This window comes from Rissa tridactyla, chromosome 7 (assembly GCF_028500815.1).
Source record: "Rissa tridactyla isolate bRisTri1 chromosome 7, bRisTri1.patW.cur.20221130, whole genome shotgun sequence".
NCBI classification, from domain to species: Eukaryota; Metazoa; Chordata; class Aves; order Charadriiformes; family Laridae; genus Rissa; species Rissa tridactyla.
In genome coordinates, this window is record NC_071472.1 from 27570205 (window position 1) to 27586851 (window position 16647).

The 16647-nt window shown below is 37.2% G+C and overlaps 1 protein-coding gene across 7 annotated transcripts in view; it reads left to right on the forward strand.

Annotated features, from left to right (window-relative positions):
• Positions 1 to 16647, forward strand: part of AGPS (alkylglycerone phosphate synthase) — an 89500-nt gene that overhangs the window by 40155 nt on the left and 32698 nt on the right. For all 7 annotated transcript variants that reach the window (XR_008467586.1, XM_054207759.1, XM_054207760.1 and 4 more), the window contains 6 exons: positions 2136 to 2225; positions 6156 to 6246; positions 10829 to 10949; positions 11031 to 11105; positions 12821 to 12892; positions 14569 to 14648. Coding sequence is in view for 6 of the 7 variants with exons in the window: in XM_054207759.1 (XP_054063734.1) it covers positions 2136 to 2225; positions 6156 to 6246; positions 10829 to 10949; positions 11031 to 11105; positions 12821 to 12892; positions 14569 to 14648 (529 nt within the window). In the remaining variant the exon portion in view is untranslated. The remainder of the gene's footprint in view (positions 1 to 2135; positions 2226 to 6155; positions 6247 to 10828; positions 10950 to 11030; positions 11106 to 12820; positions 12893 to 14568; positions 14649 to 16647) is intronic.

A 16647-nucleotide genomic window follows, 5' to 3' on the forward strand; every position in this document is an offset into this window, starting at 1 on the left:
TCAGTGTATCTTATGACACCAGTTCCTTTAGAGCCTGGTCTTTTGTCTTGGTCTGTCTGATTATCTCCAGCTTTGCAGCCAGTTTCTGTAGCCTGTTTCATGCATCATATTGGCGTACTTATTCTGGCACTGCTTTGCAAGAGGACTTACCTCTCTAAATTAGGGGGGAAGCTGCTTGAGCCTTCCTCTGATTTTGTGTATTAATATCAAGTCTGTGCCGACTGAACAGGATACAACAAACTGCAGAGATCAAGTGTATAGAAATACTATGTTTAGTCAGCAGAGGGAGAAATCTTGCCTTGAGGAGGACTGCAATGATGGAAATTGGAGGGGAACATTTTGGGTTTTTTTTTTTTGTTTTGTTTTGGTTTTTTTTTTAAAAAAAGTCACTTGAGTTGACCACTTCTGTGTCAGCTGGGAACAACTTGCCTGTGTATGTCTCTTTGTGGAATATCATATAAATATATACAATATTTATTAATATACATATAGATAATATAGGAATACATGTAAAAATAGGAAAGACTGCATAATATGCATTAAGAACACTTTTTCATAATCTGTCATGTCAGTGCAATAGCACAAGGCATTCCTGTGCTATCGAACATGAGTGCATCCTTGCCTTTTTCTGAGTGAGCACTTGCATGTATAAAGATGGAGTATCGAGAGAGGAGACAGCCAGACAGAGGGGCTTCTGTATCTGGACGGCTGTCTGCTCAAACGCTTTAATTTTGACTGGAATTTTAGAATCAGTTCCTCACTGTGGAAGAACAACAAAGACTGGCTATTTCACAAAAATGTATTAGTTACTGGGTACTGAAAGTGCTCTGTAAAGTTTACTGAAAGTGCTAAATTTGTCAAAGGCTTGTTGAGAAGTCTGATTCAAACAATTGTAATGAAATATGTGTCCGTGGTGGGTTTTTTTTTCCATTTGATTAATTGAAACCTTGTGTACAGGCAGTTTGAAGAAAATGAATTTTGATTAAGCCAAGTCTATTTAATTGCAACACTGACAGTATGTCAGCAGCCTATGCTAATGTTATCTCTATGGTGAAAGCCTTTGGTAATCAGTCATCACCCAGTTATCTTGTACGTAGTGCTGGAGTTATAACTGACTTGAGGCAATGCTTTCTCTGAATCATGAGGTCTTTCTCAGAATCATGAGGTCTTTTTGAAGTGGTCACCCCTGATCATCATCTTACTTTTACATTATACAATCAAAGAGTAAGAGCGACATTTGCTGTATATAGTGGAGTAAGGTATATAATCTGTTTTTAGATTTCTTTAAGATGCCTTTTTTTAACTAAAATTCACTTTTTAGGTTAGTACTTCATTTCTAATGTAAATAAATTGCAAACTTTTTAAGCAAATTCAGATTAATGTGTAATTACTCTTCATATATATTTGAGTCTTAGATATGTTTACATTGATATAATTCTGATGGCTTTATCGTAATTAAGAGATCCTCTGTTTTGGTATGCTTGTGCTTAAGGTATTTCAATTTTGTGGTTGTATTTTGGCAGTTGTGGGTTTGTTAGTTTGTTCTTTATACTCCCTTTCTTACGGTGGCATGCTTTGAGGTCACATTCAGGTTTTATTTGCTATGTTATTCCTGCAGTTCTTGGGGATTTTCTTGACTTTACAAAATATATTTTCAGTCCAAATGTGTCTGCGTGGCTCGTCAAGTGAATTGTTATTAAGAATGCAGTGGGATTACAGTAGTGATGTCAAATAACTAAAACTTAAAATTATTCTCTTGACAGAGTATAATAATGCTAAATGTCTGTCTTATTCTGAAAATACTTAGCTATTACCTATTTGTGTTAGTATTTATATATAGATTTAAAAATAAACATCTTTCATATGTTGTTCTTGCCAATTTGAGAATATCACCATCCAGTGCGCCTTGACTTAAACTGGCTGTTTTTATAAAACATCTTGTCTTTCAAGTCTTAGGATGCAATCTGAAGGAGTAACGGTTGTGGCTGCAGAATGACCTTTTGCTCTATGAAGCTATGTACTTGATTTCTGGAATTGCTATCTAATGAGACACTTTTCCAAAGCCATAGAACTGCAAAACATTTTGGGCGTACAATATACTAATAATCTCACTTATATATTTTTCACCCTTTAAGGCAAGAACTTCTGAAGTGGAATGGATGGGGATATAATGACTCCAAATTCATCTTCAATAAGAAGGGTCAAGCAGAATTCACAGGAAAAAGGTAAGTTGAAAATCTGTCTAACTGGAGTATCTTATTTAGAGATTTTTTTGAAAAGAGTTTAAAAACTTGCACTGCTGAGTTAATCCAAAGAAGGCAAAAAACTTGCTTTATCTCATGGAATAGGTTATTAGTTGTTCTGCATCTAACAGATTTACTGGATTCTAGGCACGGTAGCCTAACATGTAGTAAAATGGCCTATGTGGCTTATTGGAGGGTTTATTAAAAGTGTTATAAGGACAAATTAATGTGAATCTTTGTAACTTGATATACTCTGTACATTAAACTTCCTTTGGAGAATGGAATCAAACTGAGAATCTGCACCATGTTCTAAAGCTTTAGATAACATGCAGCAGGTCAGTGAAGTTTTGCCGGTTTTGAGAATCTCTTGAGCATCAACAAGTTGCTTTATTAAACTTCCAATTTGTGTTTTAGTTTGTTTTTTTTTAACCATTGTGCATGTAGCTACTATATCCTCTGAGCTTAAAAATAAAAACGTGCTTCAGTTGTATGTTCTGTAGTGGTAACGCTTCTGATTTATTATCTACTAGCCCTTTGTACAGCAAGTTTGTTTTTCTGAAGTTTTTTTTAGGAAATTATATTAAAATTAAGTCTACTTAGGGATCTCTTCACTTTCTTCCAGTGGGATTTAAGCCTGTCACTTGACATCTTACTTTTTGTTTTTTCTGCTTCAGTGGAAAATAGTCTTGTAGTCTCTTCCCTGGTTTAAAAAAATATACTTTTTGTAAGAGTAGAGGAAAAGAACGGGGAAGAGAAATAAGTCTGAAATAAGTACTGTCCTTCAGAAAAATTCCTTCCTGGTCTTTTGAGTTTGTGTAAACTAGCATGAGGTAGATTGAGTCAAAGCTGCAAAAACCTAACGGGGATGTTGAGCCCTCTAATCCTTAATTTCTTTATTATTTTTTTTTATTTTTTTTTCAGGCCCAGATTAAAATGCAAAGCCTCGTTTTAGGCACTTGAGTTCACGGTATAATATTTAGGGAGATCTTGGTGGTCTCTATCTTCTTGCCAGGATTCTGACTTTTGTCACTTTGTCACTCATTCTTTCATCTGATATCTCTAGTTTATCTGGGGTAGGTTATGCTGCATAGAAAATTTATGCAGCGGACTTTGAAGGAAAAAAAGTTAAAGAGCTGGACTTGGATTTTTTTATTTTTTTTTCCAGGAGAAAGTGTTGAGGCTGCTGTTTGATGAGAACCAGTCACTGTTCTAGAATGGGGGAGAATGGCGTTTTTTCCGCAATCTTCACTTTCTCTCTCTCTCTCTCTAACTGGGCCACACTAGCATAGTTTCTATGGAATAGTTTGTCACAGCAGCAAAAGGAGAGTGTTTGAAGTGAAAAGAGAAGAATAGGCATCTGCAAAGATGATGTAGATGCCTTGTCCCTTTAGTATCCACTTACACATCTGTTGTTCATAAACCTGTCTAATAGCTTTCAAGTCTGCTGATATTGTCTGCCTCTACAGCATCCCATGGCAGCAAGTTCCAGGTTGCTCAATGGTATCCTCTCTTCCACTTTCTCTCCGTGCTGAGGAGTCCTGGGACCTTTAGTCTCTGCTTACAAGGCTCCTTGGTCTTTACAGTTGCTGTTCTCTGAACTTTCTCTAGCTGTACTACATCTTTTTGGAGATACAGGGACAAAAACTGTGTGCTGCGCTCAAGGTATAGATACACCAGGGCTCTACAGAGCAGCAGAAAGAGATGAACTGTCGTCTGTCTTATACCTGCCCAGTTAATGCATAACACTGTTGGCTGCTGTTGTACGTTGTCAGTGAAGATGCCGTGATTTTTCGTATACTGACTACCAGTCTGATTCTGCCAAATATGCAAATAATGCTTTTTTTTTCTCTTGCAATTATCTACATCTTATCTTCCATCTTCATTTGTCTGCTCAGGTTTTTTTTAAGGTCCTGAGTTCCTTCCTATCTGTATGGTATCTGTCTACCCAAAAGAGCTTAATATTATTGAGCTGCTTGGAGAGTCCATTGATGAATCCAGATCACTGATGAAGACATTATGTAAAACTGGTCCCAGTACCAGTGTGTGGCAAGCTGCACTCCTGAGTCTGTCTTGTACAGTGACCGATAAACCCTGCCCTTTGCTTCTTATCTTATCCTTCAGCCTATAGAATAACCTTTCCTTAACTGTAGCAATGTATTTTCTTAAATAGTTTTTGGGGTGAACACCTGTGGAAGTATAAGGGAGCATGGAATTTAACGTTCAAGGTATCCCCTTTATTTACTTTCTGTTTTCACATTCTGATAGAACTCCGAGGGTTAATGAAACAGAATTTCCCTTTATGAAAGTTGTGTTGCCTTTCCCAACAGGCCATGCTTTTCCATGTTTCAAACTATCTTTTTATTATATGCTCTACCATTTCACCAGGGATAGATGATACTTGCTAGTCTGAGTAACTAAACCTGTTTCTTTGGGTGTGGGTGGCGGGAGGAGGTCTTCTGGGAGGCTTCTTGCACCATCAGTGTATGTACAAAGCTTGCTTCCTGAGCAGTCATGTGTTGTATTCTGTGCAGTAAACTCACCAACTCCCTCTGTGCTGTCACTTCTGTCTGTTTCTTGACTTAGAAGTTGTTCGTGTTCATATAGCTTTAGCTTGTCCTTTGACTAAGTGTTTAAGGTTACCCTTGCGAGCCAGGTATAGGTTGGCAATACCAAAAAGTATGTTTGGAGAAGAAAACACACCAAGCTGACTTGAGTCTGTACCTTTGTTGTAAACACCTGATGGAAATGCATTAAACTTTCACTGCTTATTGTGCTTTCCTTTTCATTGAATTCATTTAACTGTTTCATATGGGTGTGATGATGCAATAACAGCTGTCACAGGAAGAACAACTGAATGCTGTCTTCCAAGCTGAAGAGGCAAACTTGAGTTGAGATACGGTTGTAGTCTTTTATCTCTATTCTTAGAGTTGTCTTTTTTTTCAATAGGAGAACTGGGAGGTAGTTGATGCGAGGAAACAAAAGAAATTGATCTTTCTGTGTAATAGGGGACTTAGTTGTAGACTTGGTTGCAACAGCTGTGAAGGACAAGGTCATAATTGGATTAACAGTGATTGAATAATCTTAGAAGGAAGACCCATGAGGCATAATGCAGTGACCCAGGTGCAAACTATAGCAAGGATTTTCAGCTGCTGAAAGCTCTTAATAGCAAAGAAAGGTCCCTTTTCTCCTCTCAGAGAATACTTGTGCATACATAAACATGCACGAGGTGTTTAATCTATACAATTAATAGCAATAGTTCCTACCTGTTTAAGTGTGTCCCCAGCCTTGTTTTGTTTTCACATGTGGTAGACATGTTCACAAACAGCTCCTCTGTCCCTTGTCTAAGTCCTCATTAGTCACATGGCTAAGCTCTTGCCAAAGAGTCTGTAAAATAAATAAATTTACATTGTTTGATGGGTTCTGATGCATTATGGTGATGAGGGAAAGATTTTTAATGCTGTTTTTCTTCAAAGCATGTAAGGTGTACTGAGCTGGGTTTGTGTGACTGAGACTGGTTTATGTTGCAGTGTGTCCATACACACATGCCTTTACCTGCAACTGGCATATAAAGTGTGACACTGCTTTTTGTCCTACTGAAAGGGGGAGACCTTTCTTAAAAGTAAAGATGGGGGGTGGGGTATCTGAAAAGTCTTATGCCGCAATTCCCAAAGATTATGAAGGAAAATAATACTGAAGATGCTGACAATTGATTTGATTGTGTGAAGTACAGAGCAGTTAAATACAATGAAATGTGCAGTTGCATGAAAACTATATGTGCAAAAGCTTTGCAGGCTTGTAGGTAAAGGATTTGAATTAAAACTTAACTATTTGTGCATACATAGAATCGAAAGAAGTGTATCTGACATACATTCTTTTAATTTAAAATGACCGTATGTAATATTGACTTTTCAGGTACAGATTAGGTGGTATGATATTACCAACTTTTAAGGAATGGATAGAAAAAACCTTTGGAGCAAGTCTGGAGCACAAAACTACCTCTAGAGTAAGTAAATAGCTGAACCAGTTCCTTTGAACATTAGTCTTGGTGATAATCAAGACCATATTGTTAAAGATGATTCAGCTGTTGTCCTGAAGGTCACTTTGCGCATGATTTAAATATAGTGTATTAATACCTCAATTTTTTGAAAGTGTTTTACATGAAACGTTCAATGACGTAGCATGACTTGTGGTTCCAGGTTAACTGGTAGTACTTCTGTTGGAACAAAAGTCTCCAATGCAGGGAAGTTTTTTGTCCTTGCTTGTAGGTTGCTTTTCAAGATTGTAGAAACTGTTTGCCTAGAGGGAATTGTTTATGCAATTTCAATGTTGTTCGTGACAACAAAGACAGAAGGTACAGTGAAGTTAAATTGTGCTGTGTTTTCAGTGTATTTAATGGTATACAAGTTCTTATTTGACAGTAATTATATTTACCTGTCTGGGTGCTGAAAACCAGCCAGCAGAATACTCAAGATTGAACTGAATCTCTTCCAAAAAACAACATATTTGTGTTCTGGGTTTTGAAAGCATCTATATTTTGCTTTGCAAGAAAAGTAACTCATGTCAGTCAGGAGACCTGACTCCTTTCTAAGAATTCCTTTGAAGCTGCAGGTTCCTGACTATAGGCAGCTTAAGCAGTGTTAAAAGCAGGCTGTGCTTGTAACCCTGCTTTGGGTAACAGTTTTACACATTTCTTGAGTAAGTTCAAGATTGCATTTTTTGTGAAGTAGGTAATCTCATAGAGCATGAAAACTCGAAAATTTATTCAGTCATCTGTTGATCAAGACATTCTTTCATCTGCTATGACTTGCAGGATTTCCATCTGACAATATATTTTGAAAAAATTTATCTTGATGCATTTTCCTTGACCAGGATTGGTCTTAATTGGCAGCTGCTTTAATTTGCTGTGATCAGAGGTCCTGAGAGACATTCCCTCTCTACACGTAGCAGAAATATAGAACAAAGTAGAGTCAGAGGATAAGGGCAGATTCTTGAATAGTGTCTTGATTCCCAGCACGTCTTGCAAAACAGCTCTTCAGGATATCTGCCAGCAATGTTGAATGCCTTCCTGTTATGCTGTGCCCCTCTGCTTCTGATGTTCTTGTGATCTGAAACAGGCTGATGACCTTGATGCAGAACAGGACTTTTTGGAGTCTCTAGTATGTATCTGGGCTTCTCATAGGTGTTCCCAACTACTACTGCAGGTCCCCCATTTTCATGTCTCTGTCATAGTTCCTAGTTTATATTTCAGCTTGTCATGCTCTATTGGTTTTTCACCTCCTACTATCATCAGAGCGTGAAGGAATTTGATTATAGGAACAGCAGTAGGAGGGGGATCTCTTGGTCCATTTGTCTTTCTATCTCATCTCCTCCTGCCTCTATTCTGTAAGACTGGAGGGTTCCCTGTTGCATGCCGTTTCTCTGTTATAATTAACAACAATGAAAATGTACCTGCTTCTGTGATGCTCAAGGCCTGATGATGTTTTTCTCCTTTTTCAGACTAGAGCTACCACAGAGCAGTTTAGACCTAGTTCACAAAGGCCTGCCTCCTGTCCAGCCTTTCGGTGCACAAATCTTAAAATATTTCAGTCCCATAAGAAAAAATAAAGGCATATTTTTGTTTGGCTTTGCGTAAGCTTTATATGGATGAATATTAATTTTTCAATCTTGAAGATGAAAACTAAAGGATTAAAATACTTGTGGAAAAGAGATAAAAATCAAGATACTTAAAATAATCTGCAAGAAATTGTCATACCTTTGAGTAGTTTGTGTCCCTCTTGTGGAGAACAAAGATCTTCAAGCATTTGGTATTCCACTTGAAATGATACAAAATACTTCTTTCTATGGAAATCATGAAGAAACCAAATTCTAAAATAGAAAATGTAAGCACAGCTAGCAGGGATTTTTTTTTTTGAAGTGGTTTAAAGATCTTTATTTCATTAGCAAACAGCACTGTGTGAATATGCATTAATATCAGAATGGTAAGAGCTAAAAGCAGCAACCCAAGACCTGGCTTCCTGTGTGCTTATTGTGACTGGCCCCTAAAACCATGATCTCTTAGTAGTGATGTACCTCTCACCTAAGCAATGCTTAATGTCAGCTTCTGTGTTTGTAGGTGACAAAGTGAGTATGTTGGAGGGAAAAGCCTTTTTCTCAGGCACCTTATTTCAAGAAGTTAATATTATCCTTAAAACAAGTCAGAACAGCACATATCCTCTTTCAGAAGTCAAATCATTGTTAAAACTATGTTTTCACTACATCATATGTTCTGTATGAAAACTCTAAAACAAACATTTGACTATCCTTTTGGACCTCAAAATGTTGTTAACTATCAGTTATGAACATATCTCAGGCAGATACTGCTTTCTGAATTATCTATGTAAGTACTCTTTGATTTCTGCATAACCTTACATAGTTTCGTGTAGAATCATAGAATGTCTAGAGTTGTAAGATACCTTAAAGATCATCTAGTTCCACTCCCTCTGCCATGGGCAGGGACAGGCTCAAAGCCCTATCCAACCTGGCCTTGAACGCTGGTTGGACACTGGTAGGCAAGTTCCATCACCATGAATGTTTTAACTACCTGACAACCTTCCTGTTTGAGGTTAAATCTTCCCTTCTTCAGCTCTTACTACTTTGAGACTCAACCCATTCAGAATAGAGTGCTGCCGTGGTGGCAGATGGGAGACCATTAACTTCTGTTTTCCTTGCTGTTAACTTGGTAACTGGTCCTATTGTTGAAGCTTTTATCTTAAGACACATGTTCACAAAAAGTCAGCTGTTCTGGAGGTTATGTAGAGCGAAGATAGGCAAAACTCCATTCCAGCAAAGAAAACTTGGATGTGTGGGTATACTTTTTTGTAGAAGGCTGAAACATCATAAGGTGAAAGAAAAATGAATTCAGTTTTGCTGTTTTCTCGTTGTACTTGTCAAGAAGCATAGGCTAGGCTCGTCAAAGAAATGTTTAGGTTTCTTTCACTATGTGGAACTCTTTGTAGAATATACATCTTGGTGGTAGGGCTGTAAGCAAGCTCTTTCTGGCATCATTATGCAGCCCATAGTCTTTCCTGGTGGCTTTATAACAAAATTGCAAGAACGTTCCTCTATTTGAGTTGAAGGTGATGTCGGTTAATTTGCCAGCAAGGCTTTCATGACAGAAGCTTGAAAGCACCGCACTATGTTTTAACTAATGTTTATGTGACTTCTAATTTTTAAGAATGTATTTCAAATAAAAGATGGGGTGGTGAAAAACTTTCAGTTTTCTTGTTCTTGAACTTGAGGGACTTCAATAACTAGAAATAAGGTTTTTGACCAACACTTTCTTTCCAAATAAGAGTTGAAGTCCAAAAGTTAGTTTTTAGTCATAAGACAGGCTTTACGTATAATTAAAGAACTCCTTAATTAGAGGCCATTTGTAATAGAAGACATATTCCTTTGGGGAGGTTACCCATAAAAGGTATAGATTAATTTATTGGCTCTATTTTTAAGGAGTGGAAAAAAAAAAAAAGGCATGCCGTTTTGGAACCTTCAAAGCACTTAAAAGCATTACACTTAATGTCTATGAAGATCTTATTTTTTGGAATCCTGTGAAGAATCCTCGTTCTCCAAGTGCATTTAAAAAGTCAATGCATGAACTATGTTTGTATGTGCCTGATACCTAAAGCGGACTTCAGAAAAGAGGATTAAATGGCTAGGTCTGCACTTTGAGAATCCATAAGTATACTATATGAGATATCTGTTGTAAGGACCTGGAAGAAAACCTTTGTTAGAAAACCCTAAGCAGGGGTTCTCCCTCTGGACTTCTAGAACCTTGATTCAAGGCCTGTTGGTAAGCCAAAATGTCCAGTGTAGCTTCTTTGAAAGAAAAACTTTTTTCTGTAAGTGTTGATCAGGATTTCCAGTTAGAGGCTTTCTGGAAACACCTGCATGTTAGTGACTGAACATGGATTTTTATAAAGCCTTTCTGATGTGTGAGGTCTACTTAAAGTATACTTGTTATATTAGATCAATCAAACTTAGTTTTGCCTTGCTTTGGACTTCTGATCAGGCTTTGGTCTGAGATGGATTTTACTCCCAGTACATGATAGGAGGAGGGGAAGTGGGTAGGTAGAAACAAATCTGTAAATAGAGGAATTGGCGGAGTAGGTACTTGCTTCGTTATGTATTTCTCTGTATTGGAGGAGGAATTCAAAAAGGAATTATGACCTTCAGTCTCTACCCCTTTATCAAAAGGAGACTCTCTAGTTCTGTTCAGGCAGTTGTTTTTCTTGGATCTTGGGAAGTCCTTAAAAAGGTATTTTGTTCAGTATGCACTCATAAGCTAGTGCATTTCTCCAAATTTCTCAGGAGGAAAAAGGGTAAGAATGTGCTACTGAAACAGAACTTCCTGCCTGCATCTAGTCAGCTGAGTACCAGGCAGGAGAAGTGGGATCGTGAGTGAAGACAAGGAAGAGAACTTTTTGTATTTCTGGTCTTAAATAGTTGTGTTTGGGTATCAGTTAGTGGTAACCTATTTGTATTATTTCTGTTGTACGTAAATGCTGTAAGAGTGAACCTACCCTTAATGAACTTCTTTTCTTGTATTGTAGGCATCCTTAAATATTAATGATGTACCTCCATCCACTGTAAATGAAGAATTTCTTCAGGATCTTAGAGACACTAAAATCTCATATTCGCAGGATGCAGAAGATCGGGTATTCAGAGCTCATGGTAAGAGAACTTCATTTAAGTAACTGCGCTGCCTTCGATGCTTCCTTGTTTGAACTTGTTAACTTATTGTTTGTTTTTCAGGTCACTGCCTCCATGAGATATTTATACTCAGGGAAGGAATGTTTAAGCGAATTCCCGATATAGTTGTATGGCCTGGTAAGCTTTAATTGTCTTATTCTCCCTTTTGATCTGGGAGGCCATTGTTTACTAATCTCCTGTGCTTTCTTGTCATGGGGAAGCTGTCTCTTGGTTCACTGGCTTCACTCATCTTTACAGGAACTGAAGGAATTTTCTCATGGATGGTAATCGTGATTGTTTAACATCTGGATTGCAGGTTGTGCCTGTGAAATCCCATCACTTTGTAGGGAAGTCAAATTTATTATTAAATGTAGGTGAAGTTTCTGTTACAGCTGAATTCATGAACTAAGTAACCTCAGTGTAATTTGAACTTCTTGTTCACCAAGAATGGTTGTCTAAATGGCCGTCTAAATTTTCTTTTTTTTAAAGAGTACGTGATGGTAAAAGGGTAGCAAAATCTTTGTATTAAAGAACTTTGTTTTGTGACATGCTGTACTTTTTTTTATTAAAGTATAACACCTGTAACTCCTGTCAGAACACTTTACAAAGGATCATTGACTTGAAGAAAGAGTAGGGCAATCCGAGTACAGGCTAGGCCCACTTTAAGTAGAGTAATAACTAATGCTGTTGTAGATAATATGTAGCAGAAAATGTGCTTGCTTCTATTTAGTAAAAGGATACAAATACCTAAACTGATATGACTTCATTTGCACAGTTGTGTGAATTTTCTCTTTGAGTCATGTTTCTTGTGGTCACTAGGAACTACTTTCCATGTGCCATTCTTCAGTAGCTAACCAAAAAGTCATTTGGTCTAAGTACCTGTCGGTTTCAGTTTAGCTGTATGAATCCCATTCTTTCCTTACCTTTTATAACTCTTTCTGATACTTTGGTAGCTGCACTGCATTAGAAACCCTAAAAATTTTTGATAAGAACTTAGTCTTAGCTCAATTTTGCTTCCTTTATTTTGGGCGGGGGGGGAATCACGTATGGGAAGCATAAAAAGAGGCACTATAAGATGCATCTCATTACTTGAGGACAGGTACAGACATGGCAGCACTGGTGACCATGAACAGCACTTGCCACAGCTTTATTTTGTGCATCTCCAAAAGCAACTGAAATAAAATGGTTGACTAGCGTTGTTTAAAGCTGGTCTGTATGGCAAGGGCAAAGTAGTCAGAGTTTGTAAGCATATTTATTCCGTCCTGCTCCTTCTCTGCTGTTTGCACAAGCTCATGTATGTGCTGTATTTGATCTATTTTTTTAATCCTTTTCCTTGCCTGTGCACAAGCGTTTCTGCTTCCCTCTTTGACCAGACACAGAATGCATTCTGAAAAAGTAAATTTCACCAGCAACTCTACTTTTGAAACAAGGAAAAAAAAAAAGATATATTGTTCAGATCTCAGAAGAGACTTATTTCTCACTTAAAATAAATTGGGCAGCCTATTTTCAATAAAAGCTTTAAACTTGATTTTTTTTTCTTCAAGATAGCTAGATTAATTGTTAACTGCTTGGTGGCTCATCTTGCCCTGAGAATTTGCAGGAGGTCTCAATACAGTAGTAGTAGAAACGTAGAGTTGTTTCAGGTCTAAACTTTACTCTGCAACTGTGACGCTTCTGAGCCTAGCTCTTATTTAGTGCCGAACTCTTTGAAATGTCTTCCTTGCTGGTGTCACAAAAAGAGCTGCTGCTTATTCAGACTGCAATATTTAGTACTAAGCACAAATAACAGTACTAAGCACAAATCCTGGTTTTGTTTTTTTTTTTTTTTTTTTTAACTCTTTGGACTCTTTTAGTGTGCCATGAAGACGTAGTTAAAATTGTGGAATTAGCCTGCAAACACAATCTCTGCATAATACCATTTGGTGGTAAGTGTTATGAAATCTCAAATCTGTTTAACATTACAATAGTGAAAATGTATTCTACTTGAATTCAATTTAAATATATGATCTTAATAATATATTGTACCAATAATAGTTAGATATTTTTAAAATAGTGTTTTAAGTGCAGTCTTAATTTTTTTATGATCTTGCAGTATTAAAAGCTGCTATATTCAATTTAGTGGAAGTCATTAAAAGTATGTCAACATCTTGAATATTGAATGTGCAAGAGGAGTTGATTATATGAAGCTGAAATCTACCTCTGTGCCTTGGAAGTCTTCTAGGAAATAAGTCAAGAGATTCAAATATGTGTTAGAGGTATCATGTTTTTGGACGCATTACTTGTGCTCTTTTCCCACAAACACGTGCAAATTAGGGTTATTTTGTTGTACTGTTGAAGCTCATACCTCCAAGGAGAATTGCAGTCAGACACCTGTACCGCAAAATCATTAACCATAATTGTAATTTCCTCTTAGACAGTGTTCAGTTTGAAAGTTAGAGACTCCTGTGGCAAGGAGTTTTCAGGAAATGGTCCAGGTGCTGAGTACAGGTAAAGGCCTGTATAATCTTTGTATTCTCAGATTTGGTACTTTCTTATGCTGTAGGAGTATAGCGCCTGTAGGAAGGCCATAATTGTTTGAGAAGGTGAGCATGTCACTTGAAGAGAATACCAAACTAATGGAGCTGGTTTCTCCCTAAAACACTCTCACCCCTGTCAGTTTCATCTGGAGAGCTGTAAGACTGCTACAAGTCACCTTTGGTACCAATAAATTGGTATAGCTGAAAGCAGCAATATTGACTATCTCTTGTTCACTGACCAGGATACAGAAAGATCTTCAGATTTTTTTCCAAGTCTGTTTCTACTGAGCTACAGTCAGCTTCTGGAGTTATTACTATAGGGCTTGGTATGTAAGGAAAATGCCACCTTTCCTATCATTGGAAACAAAGCTGATGGGCTTTACTGCCCTTGGAGAGTGTTTTATTAGTTAGCACTGTCTCTATATTTGCCATTGGATGTTCTTCTGGTAGCTTGCTGTGGATCTCTAGCGTCCTAGTCTTTCTTTTCCTATGGCTTTTGTAGTCTCTGAGAAGCCAAAGACGACTTGGAGGCTGTTCTGTGACATCCTATAAAGACACATTAGAAAACTCTAAGAGAAGTTTGACATTTAGTTTTATCCATTTTTTTATTTTGTTATACCCTTTCAATTTCTTTCCTGCTTTCAGATAGGTATTGCATTCCTGTATTGGGTAGACTTCTTGAACCAGCTTTCTGTGTGGAAGTGTAGTGACTTCCATAGTGATCTCAGAACACTATATAGAAACCATAGCTATCTCTGTTTCTTGGATGGCTTTCTTATTTCTAATCCGTATTTGTTTTAAAACTCTATTCTGGACTTAACAGAAGTGGCTGAGATGGTCACAGAATTTCATGGTCTGTTATTGAGTGCAGTTAAAGCATTGTCATCTCTAATGCTGCCTTGATTTTGTGAAACCCAGTTTGGGAGAAGGGACAGCCTTAAAAGGCTAATCTGTAGCCTCAAACAGTGAACTTCAGTGATCTTACTTTATTAAGTTCAATATCAGAAAGGAAGGAGAGAGGGATGGTATGTGAAGAAAAGCTGCCCAAGAATGTTACGATGACAGTGTCACTCCCATATTTGCAGGAGGGACAAGTGTCTCTAGTGCCCTTGAATGTCCCGAAGAAGAAAAAAGAACAATTGTCTCACTGGATACATCACAAATGGTATGTCTCTCAAGTTTTTATTTTTTTTTAAATTATCATATGGTTACTTTGAACGATGATCACTAAAGAATATAATTTCTTTCTTTGCAAGGATAAAGTAGGAATGGAAATATTAATTTGTACCGTGCATGATTAAATGGGTATTCCTTCAGTTTAAGTGCTATTTTGCTGATGTTAACCCTCTACTACTTCATATGACCTGTGTTTATTTAATAAGAAAAAAGATCACTGCTTAGCCTTCTTATAGCAGCTTTAAGTGAAAAACAGAGGAAGCTGCTATTGTTCTATATTGGAACGTCGTATCTGAGGTTAAGTGAAAGGCTAGGAAGAAGTTACTGTTGTAAATGTCACTAGTTTTTCCAGACTTAAAAATACTTAAAGCAAAGGTTGGTAAGGTGACCTAATATCTATAAATCAACTTGAAGAATTAACTTTAAAGAAAAAAAAAAAAACACCACGAGATGTTTGTGTAGATAGCATCTTGAGAATGTGAAGTTCATAGCTTTATGGCAGTCTAGAAATGAAGTTCTGTAAAATTTAGTGCTGGTTTTCATCCTTCCATTATGAAGGACCTTTATGCTTTGAAAATGATAGTTTTATGACTACATGGTAATGAGATGCTTCAGAAGCAGCTCTGTATCTTTTGATGTAAGGCTCTACTGCTTCTGAGCACCTGCTGAGCTTAATAACTCCTTTAGCCTTGAAGGTAAGACCTGGGTTTTGGCTCCATTTTCTCTACTCAGTCAGTGGTGCTTCAGTTAACTTGTTTCTCAGTGTTTCTGGCTACAAAGTGATGGCAGTTGCATATTGAAGGAAGCTCTTTGTGTGTCTATACGGAGTAGAATCCAAGGAATACATACAGTACTGACTCAGGCCTTCATTTGAATTCATTGATTCATTGCCTACAGCTTTGACTTCTCTCTGGTTTGGGGGTGGGAAAGGAATGTGGTTAACTCTTATCATGCTTTTTTGTCAGCTAGATATGCAAGTATACACCAACTCAGAAAATAGACCACTTTCAAGTGTCTTGAATGACTCTGCAACCAATTCTTGTAATCACGAATGAGGAAGGAAAATAAGGAAATAAGGTGAAAAGAAGCATTGTCAGAGTTAAAACCTGGGTGTCTCAGAGCAGTTAAGATGATTGTCTAAACTTTACTATTTTAATAGACACTTAACAGGTATCTTCATCTTCTATGTAGGGTCTATGTTGCATAAAAACTGATTTACATATGCATCTTAGATCAGTTAAGTAGTTTATGTTGAAACTGAAGGTGTTTGAAAGGAGCTGAAATAGCTGGCTTTGAATAATTAGTTAGCCCAGATGTTGTGAGGGGAGGCAGTTGATTTGAAGCATAGTTTAAGTTGGACCACAAGTTGTCCACATTTCTGTCATTTGAAAAATCAAGGCAAAGGGAAGGTAGAGCTGTTCTTCTGTACAGTATTAATACACAAAATTATAGAAGTACACCACAAGTGTACTTAATAAGGATGAAGAGTGGAAGCTCAAGCTTCTGTGGTGTCCTTGCTATAAACAAAGCTAAAACCATTTTTAAGTTTCTCCTTCATGTGGATTGTACTCATTGACAATTGTGCTTGGTGTGCCATGTAACTTGTAGTGTTTACTACTTTTCCTGTTTAGTAGAATATACTGATGGAACAGTGAATCCTGTAAGATAAAATGATATGATCCAAGTATCTTAAATTTCTAAAGTATGTACATACTCTGACATCCTGTAGTATATCTTTCTTCTAGCTTACTGTGTCAAAATGCAAGAGCTGAACTGGAATAACTGAATGCATTCTGTTTAACCCATGGAGTATGTTTAAGAATGCTTTTCTTGGTGTGTACTTAATGTCCAGATAGTCAGATTCAGGCACCTTCAATCATGTTAATAGTGAAAATCGCTGTATTGCTTCTGTAAGAGCTTTGACTTAATTCTTTCTGGGTTTTTTTTTCTGCCTTGTTTCTGTAAACATTCTTAGTATAAATTGACTA